At 38.2% G+C, this 19792-nt stretch overlaps 2 protein-coding genes across 2 annotated transcripts; both read left to right on the top strand.

Moving 5' to 3' along the window:
- Window positions 1–362: 362 nt before the first annotated feature.
- On the top strand, window positions 363–855 carry LOC116130723 (chaperone protein dnaJ 11, chloroplastic-like). Its single transcript, XM_031416434.1, has one exon. It carries the CDS (start codon window positions 416–418, stop codon window positions 770–772), a length of 357 nt encoding a protein of 118 aa, XP_031272294.1. The 5' UTR covers window positions 363–415; the 3' UTR covers window positions 773–855.
- Window positions 856–16406: 15551 nt separating this feature from the next.
- LOC116130724 lies at window positions 16407–18603 on the top strand. Its single transcript, XM_031416435.1, has one exon. The coding sequence runs from the start codon at window positions 16407–16409 to the stop codon at window positions 18408–18410; it is 2004 nt and encodes a 667-aa protein (XP_031272295.1). The 3' UTR covers window positions 18411–18603.
- The last annotated feature ends 1189 nt before the right edge of the window (window positions 18604–19792 follow it).

Genomic DNA, 19792 nt, shown 5'->3' with positions numbered 1-19792 from the left:
AAGGTCGGATTGACGTGGTTGTGAATGTGTTCCTTGCTTCCAAAACTTGGTTTACAGAAAAGAGCTTGACGAAGAAATGTTTAAAAAGGAAAAGTATGCGTCAGCATCAGCTGTTAATTATTTGATTAACCAATAAACAAATGGATTGAAGCCACATCCCCCCAAAATTCCAGCCTTAATGGGTGTTAATGACAGTGGGACTATGAATAAGAATTGAGAAACAACACTAGAGCCTATCCATTGGAACAGCAGGCTGACTCAGCTCCTGACCCCATCATCCAGATCAAATCTGGATAAGCATTTCCAGTTTACAATCCATCTATATAAACTGACTCATCCTCTTCTCTTTTTAGCCATCTCAAAATCTCTCTTAATCCCTCAAGAATATCTGTGTCTTCAGTTCGATCAACTGCTAATGGCTATGACTGCTTCTGCTTCTTCTTTGTATGAGGTTCTAGGGATCTCAATGAGCGCAAGTGGGCACGAAATCAAGGCTGCGTATAGGAGGCTGGCCAGAATGTGTCACCCCGACGTGGTAGCCATGAACCAGAAGGAAATGTCTGCAACCGAGTTTATGAAAATCCATGCGGCTTATTCTACTTTATCCGACCCTAATAAAAGAGCCAACTACGATAGAGACCTCTTCCGGCGGAGACAGCCCATTGGTTTTTCTTCTGCTCTTTCTTCAGCCGCAATGGCGTCCATGTCTAGATTTTCTGGTGGGTACAAATACAATTCCAAGGGAAATTGGGAGACTGATCAGTGCTGGTAGATTAATCATTAATAAATGTAATTCTTGTAAAATGTTAATTAGGCTAACTCAATGCCATATTTTTTGTGCGGGCTTGTGTTAAAGAGTTGCAGAGATCTCCATGGACAATGTATTTTCAATTTTCATGTCCTTTAATTGGAAATATAGCTAGATTTGTATCATCTTTTTCTCTTCTTTATGAATCGATAAGCCTATGTGGCCGTTTAATTTAAGCTATCATAGTACAAAATACAACTCATCAAAGCAGAGAAATGTCGTTTTATCCGGCCGTATAAGCTGTGTAAAGGGTTATAATAATTTTCCGAAATGCTGTGTAAATAAGCTTCCAACAATTCAAGCTATAAAGTTTACTTACTTCTTACTCATTCCCTGTTACGGTTAGTCATTAAGTTTGTATGAATTTAACATTATTTAACATCATCCCTACTGTTAAGGCCACACAAGACTTAAACAAAATCATTTAAAATCGAGATTACCCAAGAACGTGGTCGCCAAGAGATGGTCGACCCCAACATCTCGACTTATTTTAATTTTTACTCACATATATCTCATCTAAAAGAAAGAGTGAACACACAGTCGGATGAGCTAGATCGATATATATATTTTTTTAAATAGCTTTTGAATACAATTTTAAAATTAATATAATACACAAAACGAGTAGAAATCATTATAATAATTTTCTATAATTTTTAATCTGAAAACAGTTTTTTTTTTTTTTTTTTGAATATTTTTAGTTATATCTTAGCTTTAAAGGGAAAGGATTTTGCCCTGTTTGTACAAGTTGATTAAGGTAAGGCCCCTGCTGAACAAGTTGATTTCATGAGAGTTAATGCGGTGCACGTACGTTGAATATGGATACAGTACAATTACAAATAAACAAGTTTTGCAGAAGTCAGCAGCAACAACTGTCCTTTAAAAAATTCTAAACAAGGGGCAGAAACTAGAAATTTGTAACTACAATGGAAAAAATCCTGTGTGTTCTACTGATTTGAAAGGGCAAGTCAATTGAGGAACTCCACATTACTCAAGTTTCTTGTTTTCTTGCAGATCAACTGTATTGTTTGAGTTGTCAGATTCTTTAAGAAGAAGCAGCCACCGCCAGACTGAGAGTGGGGATTTTGTTGAATTAATTATATGGGTTAGTTGAATTCTTTAAGAACCGAAACATCATCAAGTCCATCGAAAGAAGAAAACAAAAACAAATCATTGATAGTTGATTGGACCTCAATGAATTTTGAATTTTCTATATATAAATTTGACGGTCCTTATGAAACTGGGTACCCAGATAATTACAGTGTATTATCAAATCAGTGTTGATACTTGAAACAGATTGATGCGCTGTCAGGTGACACTTGTCGAATCAAAATCCGAAGGGAGATATACGTGTTAGCAAGGTGTTTGAAGAAATGCCACTAAGAAGATGCCCGTTGATCGACATTATACCAGCCAGCAACACTTGGTATCATCAATGCAAATAAAAAAAAAAAAACAAAAACTTACTCTGAAATTCATTACTCTTTCTTGGGCTCTTTCATCGGACCGGTAGTTTGTTAGTTACAACAAGAGGCTTGAACATAAAAAGCAAAAAATTAAACTACCCTTGAGAGATTTATGGTGCATTTTTTTTTTTTTGTTATTTTGGATAGAATTTTAGGAATAATATTAGGTAGTTGAATAGGGTGAGTATTATAGGTAAAATTTAACAACTTAGGTTTGCTAATTTAACTAAACACCCTAATATATAAAAATTTTATAAAATGACAAAAACACCCCCCCCCCCACCCACAATGCCAGATTTCGGTCACCACTGTCAGAATCTGGCAAGAAAATGGTGTTACAATGCAAACAGGTCGGATTTGGCCGGTCGTGCGTCGATATGGCCTTTTCTGACCAGATTTACGACCAAATTTGGCCGTCGATGGTCGCGAAATGCTAGATTTGGCCATTAGCGACAACCAAAGATATGACCATTGTTAACCGTCAATGACGACCATTTCTTTGACTGTCAGCTCTGACCGAAAAAGGTCAAATCGACGAATTACCGGCCAATTCCAGTTGTTTCTACGCCGTTGTGAAAGATTCCAGCAATCACCAATGTTGGTTGCCGGAATCTGACAACTATGGGTGGGTGGGAGAGTTTTTGTTAATTGTTAAACTTTTTTTTTAGGGGTGTTTAATTAAATTAATAAACTTAAGGGGTCTAAAAATAATTAAAAAATAGAATAGTATTTCCCAAATAATTAAACAAACATGTATTTTGGGAATAAGATTAGGAATATGATAGGGAATAATAAAGCAAATGCACCCTATGAGTTCAGAGATTCTGAATTCGAGTTTTTCTAAACACTAATAAGGGTGATTATTAATTATTGAGGCTCTTACCCAATCAATAGTTTTAGAATCAAAAGAGATTAGTTGAGGTGCTCACAAACGAGTCTGAACACTTCGACGATGATTAAAAAAAAAATAAGCAAAAAATATGTGCCGTATAAATAGTCAAAATTGTTTCATGGGTTCTTTCTAGAATTAGAGGAATAGTTTTATGAATTTTCATAAAGGTCAACTGATTATATAATATGTAAGTTACAAATTAAAAATTAGGGTTCAACTCTATTATGATAATTTAGTAGTTCATGTTGCCAAAAAAAAAAAAAAAAAAAAAAAGAGTCTTGAAATTAGTGATGTCAAAGGTCTAACAAGTCCTGGTGATTAGTATACGTAATTTTTAGTTATTTTTCGTTGCTTCTTTTTAAAAATATCTTTGAATATTTTCCTCTAGAAGTTCTAAATAAAATAAACTAACAATTTTTCATATGAATTTAATTAAGTGGTATAGAGTATGACTTTTGTGAGATTAGATTAAAAATTTAATAATCAAATGGTAGAGTTGCATGGATTATCTTTTTTTTTTTTTATGCCTATGCTTATATTAAAACAGAATGGTTGTATTGCCCCCACAATCAACTGTAAAAGGGAACCCATTTTTTAAGAATTTTACAAGTGGACTTTATTTAAATATAAATATTTATTTTATAATCTTCATTGTTTTAAAACCCAGACCGGACCGCCCAGGAATCGGACCCTTATTCGGTCTGGGTACATTCTAAACTCGATTATAGTAGTTGGACCAGATTGACTCGAGGTTGAATCGATGGAACAATGTCAAATCGTCGATTCAATCGTTGGGTCAGAGAACTGGATTGGTGATGTTAGCATGACATAATAAAATTTTAAAATTTTAATGATTTTTCAAAATAACTCAATCCAAATCCAAAATTCAAATAACAATATAACATAAATAAAATAAATTGAAAATCCAAATCTAAAGATGTAACAATAAATAAAATAAATCCAAAATCTAAATCCAAATCCAAATAACAATATGTCATGCTGAAGTGGCCAGTTGGACTGACCGACCAAGGAACCAACTCTTTGACTGGGTCAAAGCTCAGTCCGAGTCTTACAACATTGATTTGCTCTCCACTATAATTTTTCTTCTTCTAGTTGTACAATTTTCGGAAAGAAATTAGAAGAACAACAATAAAACAATCTTTTAAAATTGACTCTAATTTAGAAATCAAGTTCTCCTATTTGATCCGGATGCCAAATTGTCTCTCTATAAAAACGTTTATAGATAATATAAATTAAATTAAAAGAAAAAAAAACTGAGAAGCTATTACAAACTTACAATTTCATATTATTGGTAGCATAATATATCTCTTTGTAAAATTCTTTTTAGTCTCAAAATATATCAACTTTATCGAAATAGGGTTTCATGAAAAATATAAAAAAAAATAGAATCTATGTACATTATTAGGGGTGTGTTCAAACTTCAAAGCATACCTGCTTTGATGGGGCCTGGCTAGACTTGGGACTGAAGTTGTGGATTGGCAGCCCAATAGTCCAGAAACTTTAAATTCAGACTGACTGGGCCTTAGTCCCAGTCCAGTTTTTCTAGTATGGTCTAAGTATCAAATATAAACTTAAATGTGAAAGAATAAATGAGAAAAACCACAAGAAAAACAAAAAAAAATCTAAAAATCATGTTGTGTAACATACCTACACAGCATGTAGGGTTAGGGTTTAAGGTTTGTCTTGACGGTCAATAAGCTTTGCTCCCTTCGCTGACTTACTGAGTTTAAATTACTTTGGAGTCATCTACCTCATTTATGACTTATTTTAGAACATTAGGTTTATAGGGCGTTCAATGGACTTCGAGAATTAATCGAGATGCACGTAAGCTGGCCTAGACACCTTGATCGTAAAAAAAAAAAAAAAAAAGACACTACCATTCATAAATGTATAGATAAAAACTTTCAAGTGCTCAGATAACAACAATAAACACATCATACATTCACAAGAGAGACAGAACTAAATTTAATGTATACATGTAACATGTTTAAGCTTCCTTTAGGTGGCTACAGAATTTTACCCAAAAAAAATTCTATGCAAAACTCATTTATAGCATGTGTTTTTTTCTGCAGAATAGGCCTTTTGTTGGCATTGTAAAAGTCCAAACTTCTGAAGATTAGTTAAATTTTACAGCGTCGGTAGATTGAGACTTGCAGTAGATTAAATGAATGTATTTTGTTAATTTCCTCCAAGCAATGATAACTTAGCTAGCCATATTAGTAGCTTTAAGAAATGTGTTTTCTTATCAATAAATGATCAATCAATTCTTCTCAAAGTTGTGACTTTAATTAATCCACGTTTTGAACGAGCCAACACATGAAAACGAAGAGGAAATTTCCAGGACAGAGAGTAAAATAGCAGCAGCACCAATTTTGTCACTTCTGAAAGCCACTGTAGCAGAACATGTAGTTCTTGTACCTAAAATCTCAGTAAGCATTGCGTGATACTGATCATTCAAAAAAATAAAAAAACTGAAAGAACCCCGTTTTCCAGTGGGTACCACCGTTCAAAAATATGATCTCTGGTGTTATTGAAAGGTTAAGGGGAAGCATAAGTCATGTCATTAGTACAATTTCAAAGGTACAGTACTTGGTTGGACTCTTGTGATATGTAGAGTACATGAGGTGTATTCATCTTCACTCAATAATGGATTTATCTTTGAGTTGGCTTCATTTGGAATCTTCTCTGAACTTTCCATGGATGCCTGCGGAAAGCAAAGTGATGACGATTGATGGACGCTCAAGTCTGGAAATGACTATGTGCAATTTGAGTTTCCATTTTCAATAATTCATCACTTCCTTTTTTTTCTTTTTTTTTTTCATTATTTCTGGTTCATGTGACCCGTGACTCAGTTGCTATGTTGGATTGTCTGCTGCCCACATGGCATATGTAAGTGGGTACAGAATTATTTGGTCGGTGATAAAGAGGGGTTGTTTGAAAGATTTGTATTTTGTGTAATGTTATCATCGGCAAAAATTTAAGCTTCTGAAATGCAAGGAGCAAGCTTCTGCAATAATATATGTTCCTGTGATTATGTTGATACTTGATTTTGATACCAACTATTCATACATGAGAAATACTAAGCGGGCTTAGAAGTCACACGTTATTATGGAAGTATTGAGTTTAGTAAAGAATGAAGAACAATGTATAAAGCAGGGCGGATCTAGCCACATTTTGGGTGGGTCATGGCCCACTCTCAATTTTTTTTTTAAATATTAATATGTATAATTTATATATTTTGGCCCACCCTAACAAAAATATTAATGGACAAAAGTATTAATGTATAATTAATTTTTACTTTGGCCCACCCTAGTAGAAATTTCTGGATCCGCCATTGGTTTAAAGTGGTTCGAATGCTCAAAGGCGAATCCTACAGCTTAAAGAATACAAGAGAGAGAGAGCATGTTATTCCAGAGTGAAATTAGCCAATCCCGCAAATGAGAGAGAAGACTCCTATTTATAGTGGGATGAATTAAGGTAATGATTACTAAATTTGTAAGTGGGGTGGATATCGTGCAAATCATTCTCTGCGTCCCATTGCTCACCTGTCTGAGTGATTTACCTCGACTTGTGTAGGGATTGGATATGTGGACGATTCCCAACCATTCGCTGACCTGGCGTTCACCCACTGCACTGACAGGGGTATGCTACTCACGTCATCATGCGACGTGGCCGCATCTAAACAGTTGCAGAACCTTCCTAAGTTCTGACCACCCCATGCTGACAAGACTCTGCTTTAGCCCTACTTTTTTAGGCATAACAGAAGTCCCCTAGTTTTTAAGGTTTGAGAATCGAACTTTGAGAACTTCACAATTATGCCTTGATTTGATACGCTCTGAATGATGCTTAATCGATCTAACCTGGTTGCAGGGTGGTCGCTAGACATTTCCCTATGGGCGACCTGAAATGATCTCCTTCTGCAAGGTCTACAACCTAGGTCAGACCCTATTCAGTGTCGTGTTGATGCGCCTCTTATCCTAACCAAAGTCCGCGACTTGGTTATACTTAGCGCATTTTTGTTGAAGGTAAGGAGTCACATCACTTCGCAATTAACATGTGACGAAGAGTGATTCTGTCCCAACGACTTCTTCAAATGTTATACGTTGCACTTTGGCAGCTAATCCATTAATGAAATACCTTTTACTCTGACAAACGTGTCCTATGCGCAATAAGTGCTAGTCATGCACATTAAATGTAAGCCATGTTGAAACGACATTCCTTATCAGAGCATTAAATGCGGATGAGAGCACATTCAATGTGGAGGAGGGAAACAAGCCTTTGCTCGATTATTTCAATAGAAAGAAGCGACAATTTGATTTCTCAAAGTGTGACGGTTACTCCTTCTCGTTGATTGACGGCACGTGGTCACGATCAATAGCGAGAGATGATTTTCATCCAAACGTCGCTTGGCTTCGGGAAAACCAATCGCCTCTTCCTCCACTATAAAATCCCAGGCTCACCTTAAGCAATGACACAACACTCATTTTTTCAGAAAGAGCAAGAAGCTTCCGTGAGACCAGATTTTCTATCCTTCAAATTGGTGCGCACTTGATATTCACAGTAGGAAGTTCAATCCCCACACTCAAGAGATAAGGAAGGTCCTTCCATTACTTCCCTTTTTCTGTTTTTTAGATAACCATGCGATAACAGTGGGTGCTTGCGGGCGGTTGAACGGAGAATTGGCTTTCTTCTAGGGTTTGAGTCTTTGGGGGTGGTCTCTAAGGATTCTTAAGGGTTTTTTAGGGTTTAAGGAAGGTAATGTTTATCTTTTCTTCCACGTCATCGTACTCATCGTACAAAACTTTGTACGATGACTGAGTAATTCCTGCATACCGCTCTTTTTTAGACCGTAGAAGAAATGGAATGGCAAGCAGTGATCTGTTGCCTTTGATATGAAGCGACTGAGTGCCACTATTCGCCCATTGAGACTCTAAACCTGTTTTCGGTTGGTCGAGCTTTTCATATCAAGGAGAGCTTGGATCTTTTCAAAGTTGATTTTTATTCCCCTCTGGTTAACCATATACCCCAAGAATTTTCCAGAGGATACTTTGAACCAACATTTGAGAGGATTGAGCTTCATTATGTACCTCCAGAGTATACCAAACATCTCAATGAGATTCGCTACGTGATCTGAAGTGACATGCGATTTGACCAACATGTAATCAACATAGACTTCCATTGATTTTTCGATCTGTTCGGAACACATTCAGTTAACCAATCACTGGTAAGTCGCCCCAGCATTCTTTAGGCCGAAGGGCATAACCTTATAGCAATACAGCCCTTGATCTGTAACAAAGGAGGTATGCTCTTCGTCTGACGAGTACATCAAAATTTAATTGTATCCCGAATAGGCGTCCATAAAACTCAGCAGCTCGTGCCCGGAGGTGGCATCAACGAGCTGGTCGATTCTCGGCAACGAAAAGTTGTCCTTCATACAAGCTTTGTTGAGGTCGATGAAGTCAACGTAGGTCCGTCATTTGCCGTTAGGCTTCTTTATCAAAACCGAGTTGGCAACCCAGCTCGAGTAGAGTGCCTCCTGGATGGATCTGTTTAGGAGGAGATTATCTACCTTAACTTTCAAGGTAGCATATCACTCCGGATCCATTGCTCTTCTCTTCTAGTGGACTGGCTTGACCTCACTATCGATATTCAGGGCATGACATATGATATTCGGGCTGATTCCAACCATGTCGGCATCATCCATGCAAACACGTCGATATTTTTCCTAAGGAAGCTAGTCAGGTCGCTGGCTAGCTAGGGGTTGAGATTACTTCCCATTCTTAACACTCGACTTAGCTCGCTCTGATCGACCGATAATTCAGATAGGTCCTCAACCGGCCCACTGCAAGGGCATTCCTAGATACGAAGATCCATATTATCCTCGACTAGGCCAGGCTGTGGCTTGATCTTGCTGACTGTCATTGCATATTCAAGGATGCCAATTGGAGTTCCTTTTCCCTTGCACGCCATCTACACCGCCCTTACATAGCAGTTACGAGATACGCGTTGAGATCTGCTTATTTCCCCTATTCCCATCAGGGTGGGGAACTTCATCTTTAGATAGTAGATTGAGGTGACTGCTTTGAAGTTTCTTAGTAGAGGTCGTCTTAGGATGTCATTGAAAGCGGATGGACAATCCACTACTAGGAACTCAGTCATTTTGGTCGTTTTGTTAGTATCACCCAACGTGATCAGGAGCGAGATCGTTCTCTTAGGGATCAGGTGATCCCTAATGAAACCATATAGAGGGATGGAGGCAGGCTTCAAATCAGCCTTATCCAGTCTCATCCTTTCGAAAGCTGGCTGGAACAAGATGTTCACGGCGCTCCCATTGTCCACCAACATTCTGTGGACTTCACACCACCCTATTTCAGGCGTGATAATGAGAGCATCGTCATGGGGATGATGCAATCGTACTGCGTCTTTCTCAGAGAATGTGATTTTCTCTTCTCTGCGAACCTTCACTGGTTGCGACGTGATGCTTATCACACTTATAGGGTCATGATGGGTTGCATAAGCATACCTTTCATGGGCACCTCATGAATTCTCTGCGAGATGTGGTCCCCCAAAGATGATCCCTACACTGTAGAGACCTTTGCGACCACGCCGCTTCTTTCCCTATTCCTCTTAAATGGGAGCAGAGTCATCGACATACTCTTTGAAGTGCCCCTACTTAATGACGTCCTTAATTGCTTGCTTGAGGGAATAACACTCATTGATGTGGTGCCCATTATCCCGATGATAGTGACAATACTTTTTATTATTTCTGGTCGAGGAAGGATTTCTCATGGGCTCGGGCTTGGGCTCTCCTCGCAAATCGGCCTCCTCTGACTTATCCAGAATAGCTGACACTAAGGCATTCAAAGGGGTGTATTGACTCTTGTTGCGATCGTGACGAGGAACTAGGGCGTAAGATTTCTTGGGCTCGTATTGCTGCTTCTTTCCTTTTTGCTGATCATCATTAGCCTATCTACGATCAGCCCTCTTGTTCTCCCCTCGATTGGGAGCACTGCCTAGAGGGCAGGGTCGTGGCAGTTGAGCCCAGCCACGAAGTTTTCAATGCGGAGGTACTTTTTTGTAAGGTTGTAGAAGCAGGTGAGGGAAACATCATCCTCATACTGCAGCTCCTTCCACAAGTCTGTCTGTGGGCAAAATCCCACGATAATGAGAGTCTGAATGGACTCTTCAAGAGTGTGAGCTACCTTGTGGAGCTCCCTGTGGAACCTGTCAATATAAGATTGGAGGGGCTCATCTATTTCTTGCCTTATGTTGCCCAGGTAGCTTAGCGGCATTGAAAACTTCATGTTCACCTGGAAGTGTCTCAAAAATGTCGATCTCATTTAAGGCCACGAGCTGACTGATCCTGCTGAGAGTGACCTGAACCATCGCTTGGCATGGGAAGTAAGGGTTACCACCAAGCAATGGCATTTTGCCAAGTCAGAGACTTGGTGGAGTTCCATAAGGTCGTTGAACTCATGCAGATGATCCTACGGATTTGAATTCCTATCGAATGCTCGTATGTCTGGTATTCTGAATCTTGACAGGAGGGGAGCAATTAACACTGCCGAAGAAAAAAAAGACGCCTCTGCGACCTGCCCTTGCTCATTTCGCTGAGCCTTAAGTTGATCTAGAACTCACTGTAGCTCCTCAATCTGAGGCAGTGGAGCTATTTGGGGATCATTTTTCGCAACGTGGGTTCCACCCTCATGGTTGCAATTGAGGAAAGACCGTAAGTCGGATTCCTCCTCGCCTCGACCGGTAGTTTGGCCAATCTCGATACACGCTGGTTGGAGACACATGATGGCATTGAGTGGTTTAGGGAACCTTCCCGACCTCCGCGGTGGTACGAACCGACCTGCAGAACGTGAGAATCTCCTGCACGAGGATGATCAAAGTCGTCATTTTGGTGATAATGGGAATCTCCCCGCCTCGCACTTTTGTAGGAGTGCTCATGCGATGTGGCTCGGGATAGCTCAGGCCTCGACATGTCATCAAGTCGCAATGCCATGGGTATTCTACCCGAGGTACGATCGGTGTTCGCTGGTCCCTCGAAGCCGTTGGGTCGGTTGTGGGCCACTTGTTTTCACGCGACCTGCAGGTGTTTTTGGTGGTGGCACTGCCTTATTTGATTCGGGTGGCACGACACGATCCAATCGATCTAGCCTTTGGCTGACCGTTTGGAAAGTATTGTTGAACTTCTCTAGGTAACTCATGATGGCTGGATCAAGCCATGAGCTTGAAGGGATATCCCCTATGATATTTTGCTGAGCTGGGGGCACTTCGGGGGAAGTGTCCTCCTGTACCTGGGGGATCTCTTCATTGCCATAATTGGTTCGTCAGATTCAAAGTCGCGAGCCATTTGCTATAGTGGAACCGATTAGTCAGAGATTCTCCTAATGAAGAACAGGTACTAAATCAGGTCTTCCTTCTAGCGCCAAACTGTTGATACTTGATTTTGACACAACTATTCGCACGTGAGAAATGCTAAACGGGCTTAAAAGTCACACGTAATTATGGAAGTATTGAGTGTAGTAAAGAATGAAGAACAATGTTTAAAATGGTTCGGATGCTCAAAGGCGAATCCTACATCCACTGATATTGTATTAATGAGAGTAAAGTCAGGTCACGTTCAGCGAGCTGAGTTACAACTTAGAGAATACAAGAGAGAGAGAGAGAGAGAGAGAGAGAGAGAGAGCATGCTATTCTAGAGTGAAATTAGTCAATCCCGCAAATGAGAGAGAAGGCCCCTATTTATAATGGGATGAATCAAGGTAATGATTACTAAATCTACAAGTGGGGTAGATATCGTGCAAATCCTTCTCTACATCCTATTGCTCACCTGCTTGAGTGATTTATGTCGACTTATGCAAGGATTGGATACGTGGACGATTCCCAACCATTCGCTGATCTGGCGTTCACCTACTACACTGACAGGGGCATGCTACTCATGTCATCATGCAACGTGGCCGTGTTTGAATGGTCGCGGAACCTTCATAAGTTCTGACCACCCTATGCTGACAAGACTCTGCGTCAGCCCTACTTTTTCAGGCATAATAGACCATAACATAAATTGCCCAGAAAGGAAAAATTAAGTGGTTAGTTCTTTTTTATTGCTTTGCAAAATTGTTATTTCTGTTTTCATTTTGGTAGAAATGTGTTTGTTTTCATTACAATATCAGCAAGAATAGACAGTTCGGCTTGAACCCATCAAAATTCAAGAGGATTGTTGTTTAATGTTGGCTAGGATTATGGTTTTAGAAGAAAAAAAAAATTGTGATATTGCATATGTTTGGCTTAAACTAGACTGTCCCTGCTTGGCTCTAAAAGATTGCTGAATTTTGGATATATTCATTTATGACATTTTAACCACCCTAAAAAAAAATTATATTCATTTATGAAGCACAAGCTTCCCTTTTCTTATGTTGCAGAAACAGATGTTCAGTCTGAGGGATTTCGTTGACTTTTTTTTTTTTTTTTTTTTTTTGTGACCATAGTTGTCTGGGTAGTCTATGCGCATCTCAACTAATCTCTTAGAAACCTAAAATTGGTAACTGGATAAATCCACTCAGTGATCACCTTTATTAACAACCCAAGTAAATTAAACTTAAAACCTCTTAAATAATACACCTAAGAGTCCTAATTGACCGCTCTTGTCAACTAACTATCATGAATGATTGATCAAACATTCATCTAACTTGATCAAAGACTCTCCTTCCATGGAATATTTAATAATCATGTGGAAGAGTTGATAAAACATGAGAGATTAGTATAACATTCCGGACTAGCCAAAAATGTGAGATGTGATTAACTCCTCGCCTTTTGTACTTCATGTCTTTATGAGGTCGTGTCTTATTGCATCATCGGGTCGTAAACCCATTTGGATACTTTTTGTAACAATCCAGAAAGTGACTTAAAACTCTAATTTATCGGCGATGGAAGATGTATGCAGTTCATACTTAGAATGCAACTTCTAAGCCTTTCAGCACAAATAATACAATTCTAAACTCTAAGTAAGCTTCAGGATGGTCATAATCCTGCTGATGTGACTTAAGTGTGCTTGAACAGTATGTGGCTACAGGCTTCATGAAGGACACAGCATAAAGAATTTACAAGATACAATGCTTCAAATTAATTTTATGGCCCAGTTAATTTAAGGGTTTGAAGGTACATTGTCCTTAGTAATAAGGACGTAACAGATAAGGTTATTATCATTGAGATAAAAAAAATTTGGCGGTCCTAATCCCATCCATTGATACATGGTGGTTCATTTAATTTATCAATAATGAATCAATTCCTCACTATTGATGTCGCAGTTCATCACATGATCTCCCCTATTACTTATACCTTTCTACTGCGATGACTAGACATGATCACATGAAAATGTTAGTTCAACTGGGAGCATGAGAATGATAATACATTCAGGGAAGGTGCTTAAACTATTGCCTGTCCATTTAAAGGGTAATTTCAAGAGCCATCATGTTTTGTTATGATAACTGAAGTTGAAGTTAACGACCTTGTTGACAAAACTTTGGATATATTTGATTACCCGAACTGCATATATCATCTTTTCCCCTGTGATATCAGGGCCATAGCATGCAATAATTCTGAGTCTGAGGAGAAACAATCGCTGTTGCAGGCTGTACTGTTCCAAACCTTCATCTAGAATTGCAGGATTAAGCCAGGTGTTTCATTTCTTGTGTGATTTGGAAAGAAAGAAAGAGAGGGCTCGAACTAGTTTTTAAGATACAGGTTTTCTCAAGTCTCAACTATGGGCGCTTGTGTGAAACTGGAGTGTATGTACTAAACCTGCAGTTTTTGCTTACCAAATGAGCTGCCTTGAATTCTAAAGGGGCCAAGGCCAACTACGTGTGCAAGTATTTATGTTTCAACAACCATGATAGCCCAAGTGACAATATCAACAACTAAACACATTTACATGGAAATTTTTAATGTCCTTTCTACCAAATGTGAGGCAAAGAAAAGACAACAGAAAAAACAAAAAAACAGCAAGCAGATTTCGGAACAAATTTTATTGCTGACTGTTGTTTTCATTAATGCCTTTCAGATAAGCTGTTAGGGCGTTTGGTAGGGGGTTACTTGGGATTATCGGGATTAAATTATTTTATATTACTTGATTATCATATTTAGTTGTCAAATAATATAAGATACCGGTAATTTTCAAATAACAATAGTGGTTACTATTGGTAGTATTTGAGATAATCTAATTATCTCTATTTTCTTAGATATTCTAAGATTATCAGGGTTATCTTTTTTTATTATAATTCTATCCCTTATTAATAAAATTATAGGACAATAATGCCCTTATTTTTAAATTTATTTACATGAATATATCTTTTACTATTTCACTCCAATTAATTAACTTTTTGGATTACTTTTGAATTCAAAACAAATTGCAGCCCACCTAAGCCACCACCCCCACCCACCTACCGCAGGCAACCGCCGAAATGGCACACGAAAGGTCGAAAATGGCCGTCGTGCGCCAATATTGCCATTTCTAGCCAGAAATGGCCATATGGGGCACGGAGGCCATTTCCTGCCTTCCGTGCGCCGTTAGGTTGCCGGTGGGTGGCAGTGGCTGGGTTGGTGGGGGTGTTTTGTTAATTTTCCAAACTTTTACTATGTGGTTGTTTTTGTTAAGTTTCTAAATTTGGGGGGGGGGGATAATAATCCAAATAATAATAAATATTAAAAAATAATATAATAATAATATTTAGTTAGAGGACAATTCAGTAATTTAAATAACATACCCATCAATTTATTCCTCCCAACCAAACATATTAATATAGAGTAATACTACACTTACAAAAATCTCCACACAAAGTGATGTAGCAAAAAATGAATAGAAGAATGAATTTAATGAGTTTGACTTTTTGTTTCACTCTTCTATTCATTTTTTGTCACCTCACTTTGTATGGAAATCTTTGTAAGATTTCTTTGTAAGTATAGTATTATTGATTAATATAACATACCCATCAATTAACCAAACATATTTTTCTAAAGATTTACAATAATCTTCAAGGTAATCTAACTTTCCAATAATCAAACGTTCCTAGTAATCTAATATTCTCTAAACGAGTGGCACCTTAGTGTTATATATATTTTCTCAATAATCATGCAACTCTTAGTGGTCCAGTAGTTTAGGCTTTAAATGCTCAATTTTCTTTTGAGAATGTTCATTAGTTGAGTCTTGTTTTTGCACATTGAAGTGACAGATTCTTAATGTTGCTTATCTTTTGTGGTCCCCTCGAAAATCTACTTTTTTTTTTTTTTCCTGGAATTAGTCACAATCCAAACCACCAACAGTTTTACTTCAATTTACAAGTAGGAGATATAGATACAATTAACTGAGTGTTACAAGCAACAACAGAAGCATAAGCAAATTTCTGGTAATGTTTTCTGTGCATTTGAAGAAACTAATATGTGGTCACAATTTTCAAACCCCTCGTCGCAATCGAGACCCGTTGATTATGAGAATATCCAAAGATTAAACATAGAATGAGTCTTGAGTTGGACTCTGGAATTTTAGGTAATTAAGAGTAAAGCTTAAGCATGTAAGATAACCCATTGTCAAATCCATTGCTAGCCAACATTTTATGCTTTATTCCTTGAAATATTTAGCATGACATTTCACCTAAAATATTCAATGCCCATATACATATCCGAGTGGCATTCCAAGACAAAATTCTTTTAAATAATGGCCCTCCTAATTGTTCTTTACCTTATCAATTTTTGACTGCTTTGAACGTAATGATAAAGATAAGCCAAGAGAAAGGCCGTATATAAATGGAATTAGTTGGCAAGTGTAAGCCAATCGCTAACTCAAGGCGATTGGGGCTTTTTTGAAGCTTTTCTTGTAATAGAAATGCTCTTGATTTTTGGACCAAACATTTCACTTCCTATATATAACATAAAGAAGAATGGTGGTCATCTTCTACATGAAAGTTGCAGAAAATCTCGTTGCACCGTTGAAGTCTTACAAAACTAATCTTCTCCTCTTTCTCTCTCATTTCACTGCCGGAGCCGCCACCCATACCACCACCACCGCAGCACCTTTACACACCAGCAAAGTCAATTCAAATCCGGTATGGTCCCCTTAAACACCAAAAGTTTTGCCTCCTAAGTCAACAGACGTAAATCATCATTTGCAGCAAAACCCGTCTTTCTTTTTGGTTTATCATTTCATCTTAGTCCGCATTAGGCCATGGCGGACCTTGTAAAAGAATTGGCCGTGCCAATTCAGTTAGCAGACTTTATTGTGAAGGCAGCAGATGAGGCATATTCCTTTAAACAAGAATGTCAAGAGCTAAAGAGCAAGGCCGAGAAACTCGCGGCCCTTTTACGCCAAGTTGCACGTACAAGCAATGTGCCTTACCAGCGTCCAACATTGAGAATTGCTCATGAAACGGAACAAGTTCTTGATAAAACCTTAACTTTAGTTGTAAAGTGCCGGGGAAATGGAATCGTGAAAAGAGTTTTCACTATTATCCCAGCTGCAGCATTCAAAAAATCATCAATGCAGCTTGAGAATTGTTTAGGAGACGTGTCATGGCTATTGAGAGTATCAGCATCGGGAGAAGATCATGATGATGAATATCTTGGTCTCCCTCCAATTGCAGCCAATGAACCAATCTTGTGTCTCATATGGGAACAAATTTCCATTCTTTATACGGGTTCCTTCGAAGAAAAATCTGATGGTGCCGCTTCATTGGTTTCGCTGGCTCGCGACAATGATCGTTACGGGAAGTTGATTATAGAGGAAGGTGGAGTCCCTCCTTTATTGAAACTAGCTAAAGAAGGAGAAAGAGAGGGTCAAGAGAATGCTGCAAGGGCAATAGGCTTGTTGGGACGCGACGCTGAAAGCGTCGAACAGATTGTGAATGCTGGTGTGTGCGCAGTGTTTGCGAAAATCCTCAAAGACGGTCACATGAAGGTTCAATCTGTGGTGGCTTGGGCGGTGTCGGAATTGGTTGGAAATCACCGAAAATGTCAAGAACATTTTGCGCAGAACAATATTGTTCGATTTCTTGTTAGTCATCTTGCGTTTGAAACTGTTCAAGAACATAGTAAGTACACAATTTCAACACATAAACAACCCATGTCATCGATTCATTCAGTTTTGGTAGCTAGTAATACTACCAAGGATCCGAACAATGAGAAAAATCAGACGACGGCACAATATAGCGAAGAAAATTTTACCAAAGTAGCTCATCCTATGGGGAACCAAGCTCCTAGTTCAATGTCCAATTTGGTTAGCGACGTGACTCAGAGTCGCAAACTTCCTAACAATTCCAAATCAACCCAACAACAACAAAGGCATCCAACAAATCAACACCAGCAAGCTAATGATGGCAGGAGATATAACAACAACACAAAGCAGCACAATCATCAACACCAAGGGCAAGTTTCATTAGCGGTGAGTAGTATTCATAAAGGGAGAGAAAGCGAAAGCCCTGCTCTTAAAGCGGAGATGAAGGCAATGGCTGCAAGAGCCCTTTGGCAGCTCTCAAAGGAAAGTCTTACCATATGCCGTAACTTAACAGAATCAAGAGCCCTTTTATGTTTTGCAGTGTTGTTAGAGAAAGGTCATGAAGATGTTCAATCATATTCAGCTATGGCTTTGGTCGAAATCACGGCAGTAGCTGAAAAAAATGCCGAGTTGAGACGCTCAGCTTTCAAGCCCACCTCTCCAGCTGCCAAAGCTGTTGTTGAACAGTTGTTGCACGTAATAGAAAGGGCCGATTCAGACCTCCTGATACCTTGCATCAAGTGTATTGGGAACCTTGCGAGGACTTTTCGAGCGACGGAGACAAGGTTTATCAGACCATTGGTGAAGCTGCTTGATGAAAGTGAACCTGAGGTTGCAATGGAGGCCATAATTGCGCTTAACAAGTTTGCAACAACTCAGAATTTCCTCTGTGATGTTCACTCGAAAGCCATTATCAGTGCAGGAGGCACCAAACATTTGATTCAACACGTTTACTTTGGAGAACAAATGATTCAAATTCCTGCATTGATGCTCCTATGCTATGTTGCAATGAACGTTCCTGATAGCGAGACACTTGCAGAAGAAGAGGTGCTAATAGTACTTGAGTGGTCGTTAAAGCAGGCACATTTGACTGCAGAACCCTCACTTGAATCTCTATTACCAGAAGCAAATAGTCGGCTGAAACTCTACCAATCCAGGGGAACAAGAGGGTTCCATTAAATATGCCATGTAAAACATCATTAAGATTCATACATACAATTTTTGTATTGTTAATTTGTTTTCTCCACTCCCTTAAAAATGTATATAAATTAGTATTGTTGTGACCACAACCACAAGTGCCTCTAGTAACTCTGCCTTCTTGCATTATTTAAAAGTTCTAACCTGGTCTGTTAATGCTTCAGCTTATTGTCCAACTACTAGTTTGTCAATCTGAAAAGCACATTTTCAGCAATTAAATATTCCTTCTCTGAATATATTCATTGTATATTTGTATGGAATCCAGCCGCAGATTCAAGCAGGCACAAGTTTACTTAACTGAACTCTGAATCAATTCATCAGGAATAGTAGAGTAGCCGAATTTTGAGCATGATTTCTTCTTGTTTCTTATACGTAGATGAGGGTCATTCTAGATGCTAATTGTCCATGTAACTAAAAATAAACCATTTCATTCATTAATTTCATGCTGGTTGCTTATGAGAAGAAGTCGATTCCTCTTTCAGTTTAAAGGGATTACTTGTATTTTAAGATTATACCCAGTAATAAAGAAGAAGTACCGAAAGGCATGGTTGTTAGTATCTTACGATACAATTCGATATGGATCGCCAATGATATGTATCAGAGAGTATATCCTAAACCTTTCGATACGTTGATATGTATCCTACGATATGATATGTATCCATTTGTATCCTTAAAAATATCGATATAAATCGATAAGATTTTATTAATTTGGGTTAAAGGTCCAAAAAAAATTTCAGGTCAAATCCAGGTCACCCAACCCGATTCACTAAAACGTGTCTAAATTTACCCATTTTGCATAGAGAAAGTAAAAAGGAAGATGTGTTGCTCATTTTGCATGATAATAATAACACAAGTGGAGTTATAGATATTGACATTGACATTGATCTTGAAAATAATATGAATGGTTGAGAGGAAATTATATAAATTCTTAATTTTGTGATTAATTTTGATTATGTAATATCATAATTTAAAGCCAATAATACCACAAAATTTGTTAATTAATCATGGGGATGATATTAGTTTTTAGAAATTTTTTATTAATTTATTAATTTTTTTGAAAAAGGCGTATCCTGCGATACGATACAATACGTGATACACGATTCGAAAAATTAGATTTTCGATATACGATACGATGCACGATTTGACAACCATGCTAAAAAGGATTGATTGAAGGAAATTAGGAAGAGTAATACTACACCAATAACCCCCTCTCACAAACTTTTTCTCACAACCCTGATGTAGCAGCTCGCAATTAGTCAATTTGCAATTAATTAGTAGGACTCATACAAGACTCATATGAGACTCATTATGAACTGATCAATTGTGAGCTGTCACATCAGGATTGTAAGGAAAAGTTTATGAAA

This window comes from Pistacia vera, unplaced genomic scaffold (genome assembly GCF_008641045.1).
Source record: "Pistacia vera cultivar Batoury unplaced genomic scaffold, PisVer_v2 Contig224, whole genome shotgun sequence".
NCBI classification, from domain to species: Eukaryota; Viridiplantae; Streptophyta; class Magnoliopsida; order Sapindales; family Anacardiaceae; genus Pistacia; species Pistacia vera.
The sequence above is the reverse complement of the archived record's forward strand: the minus strand, read 5'-3'. Positions and strand labels throughout refer to the sequence as shown.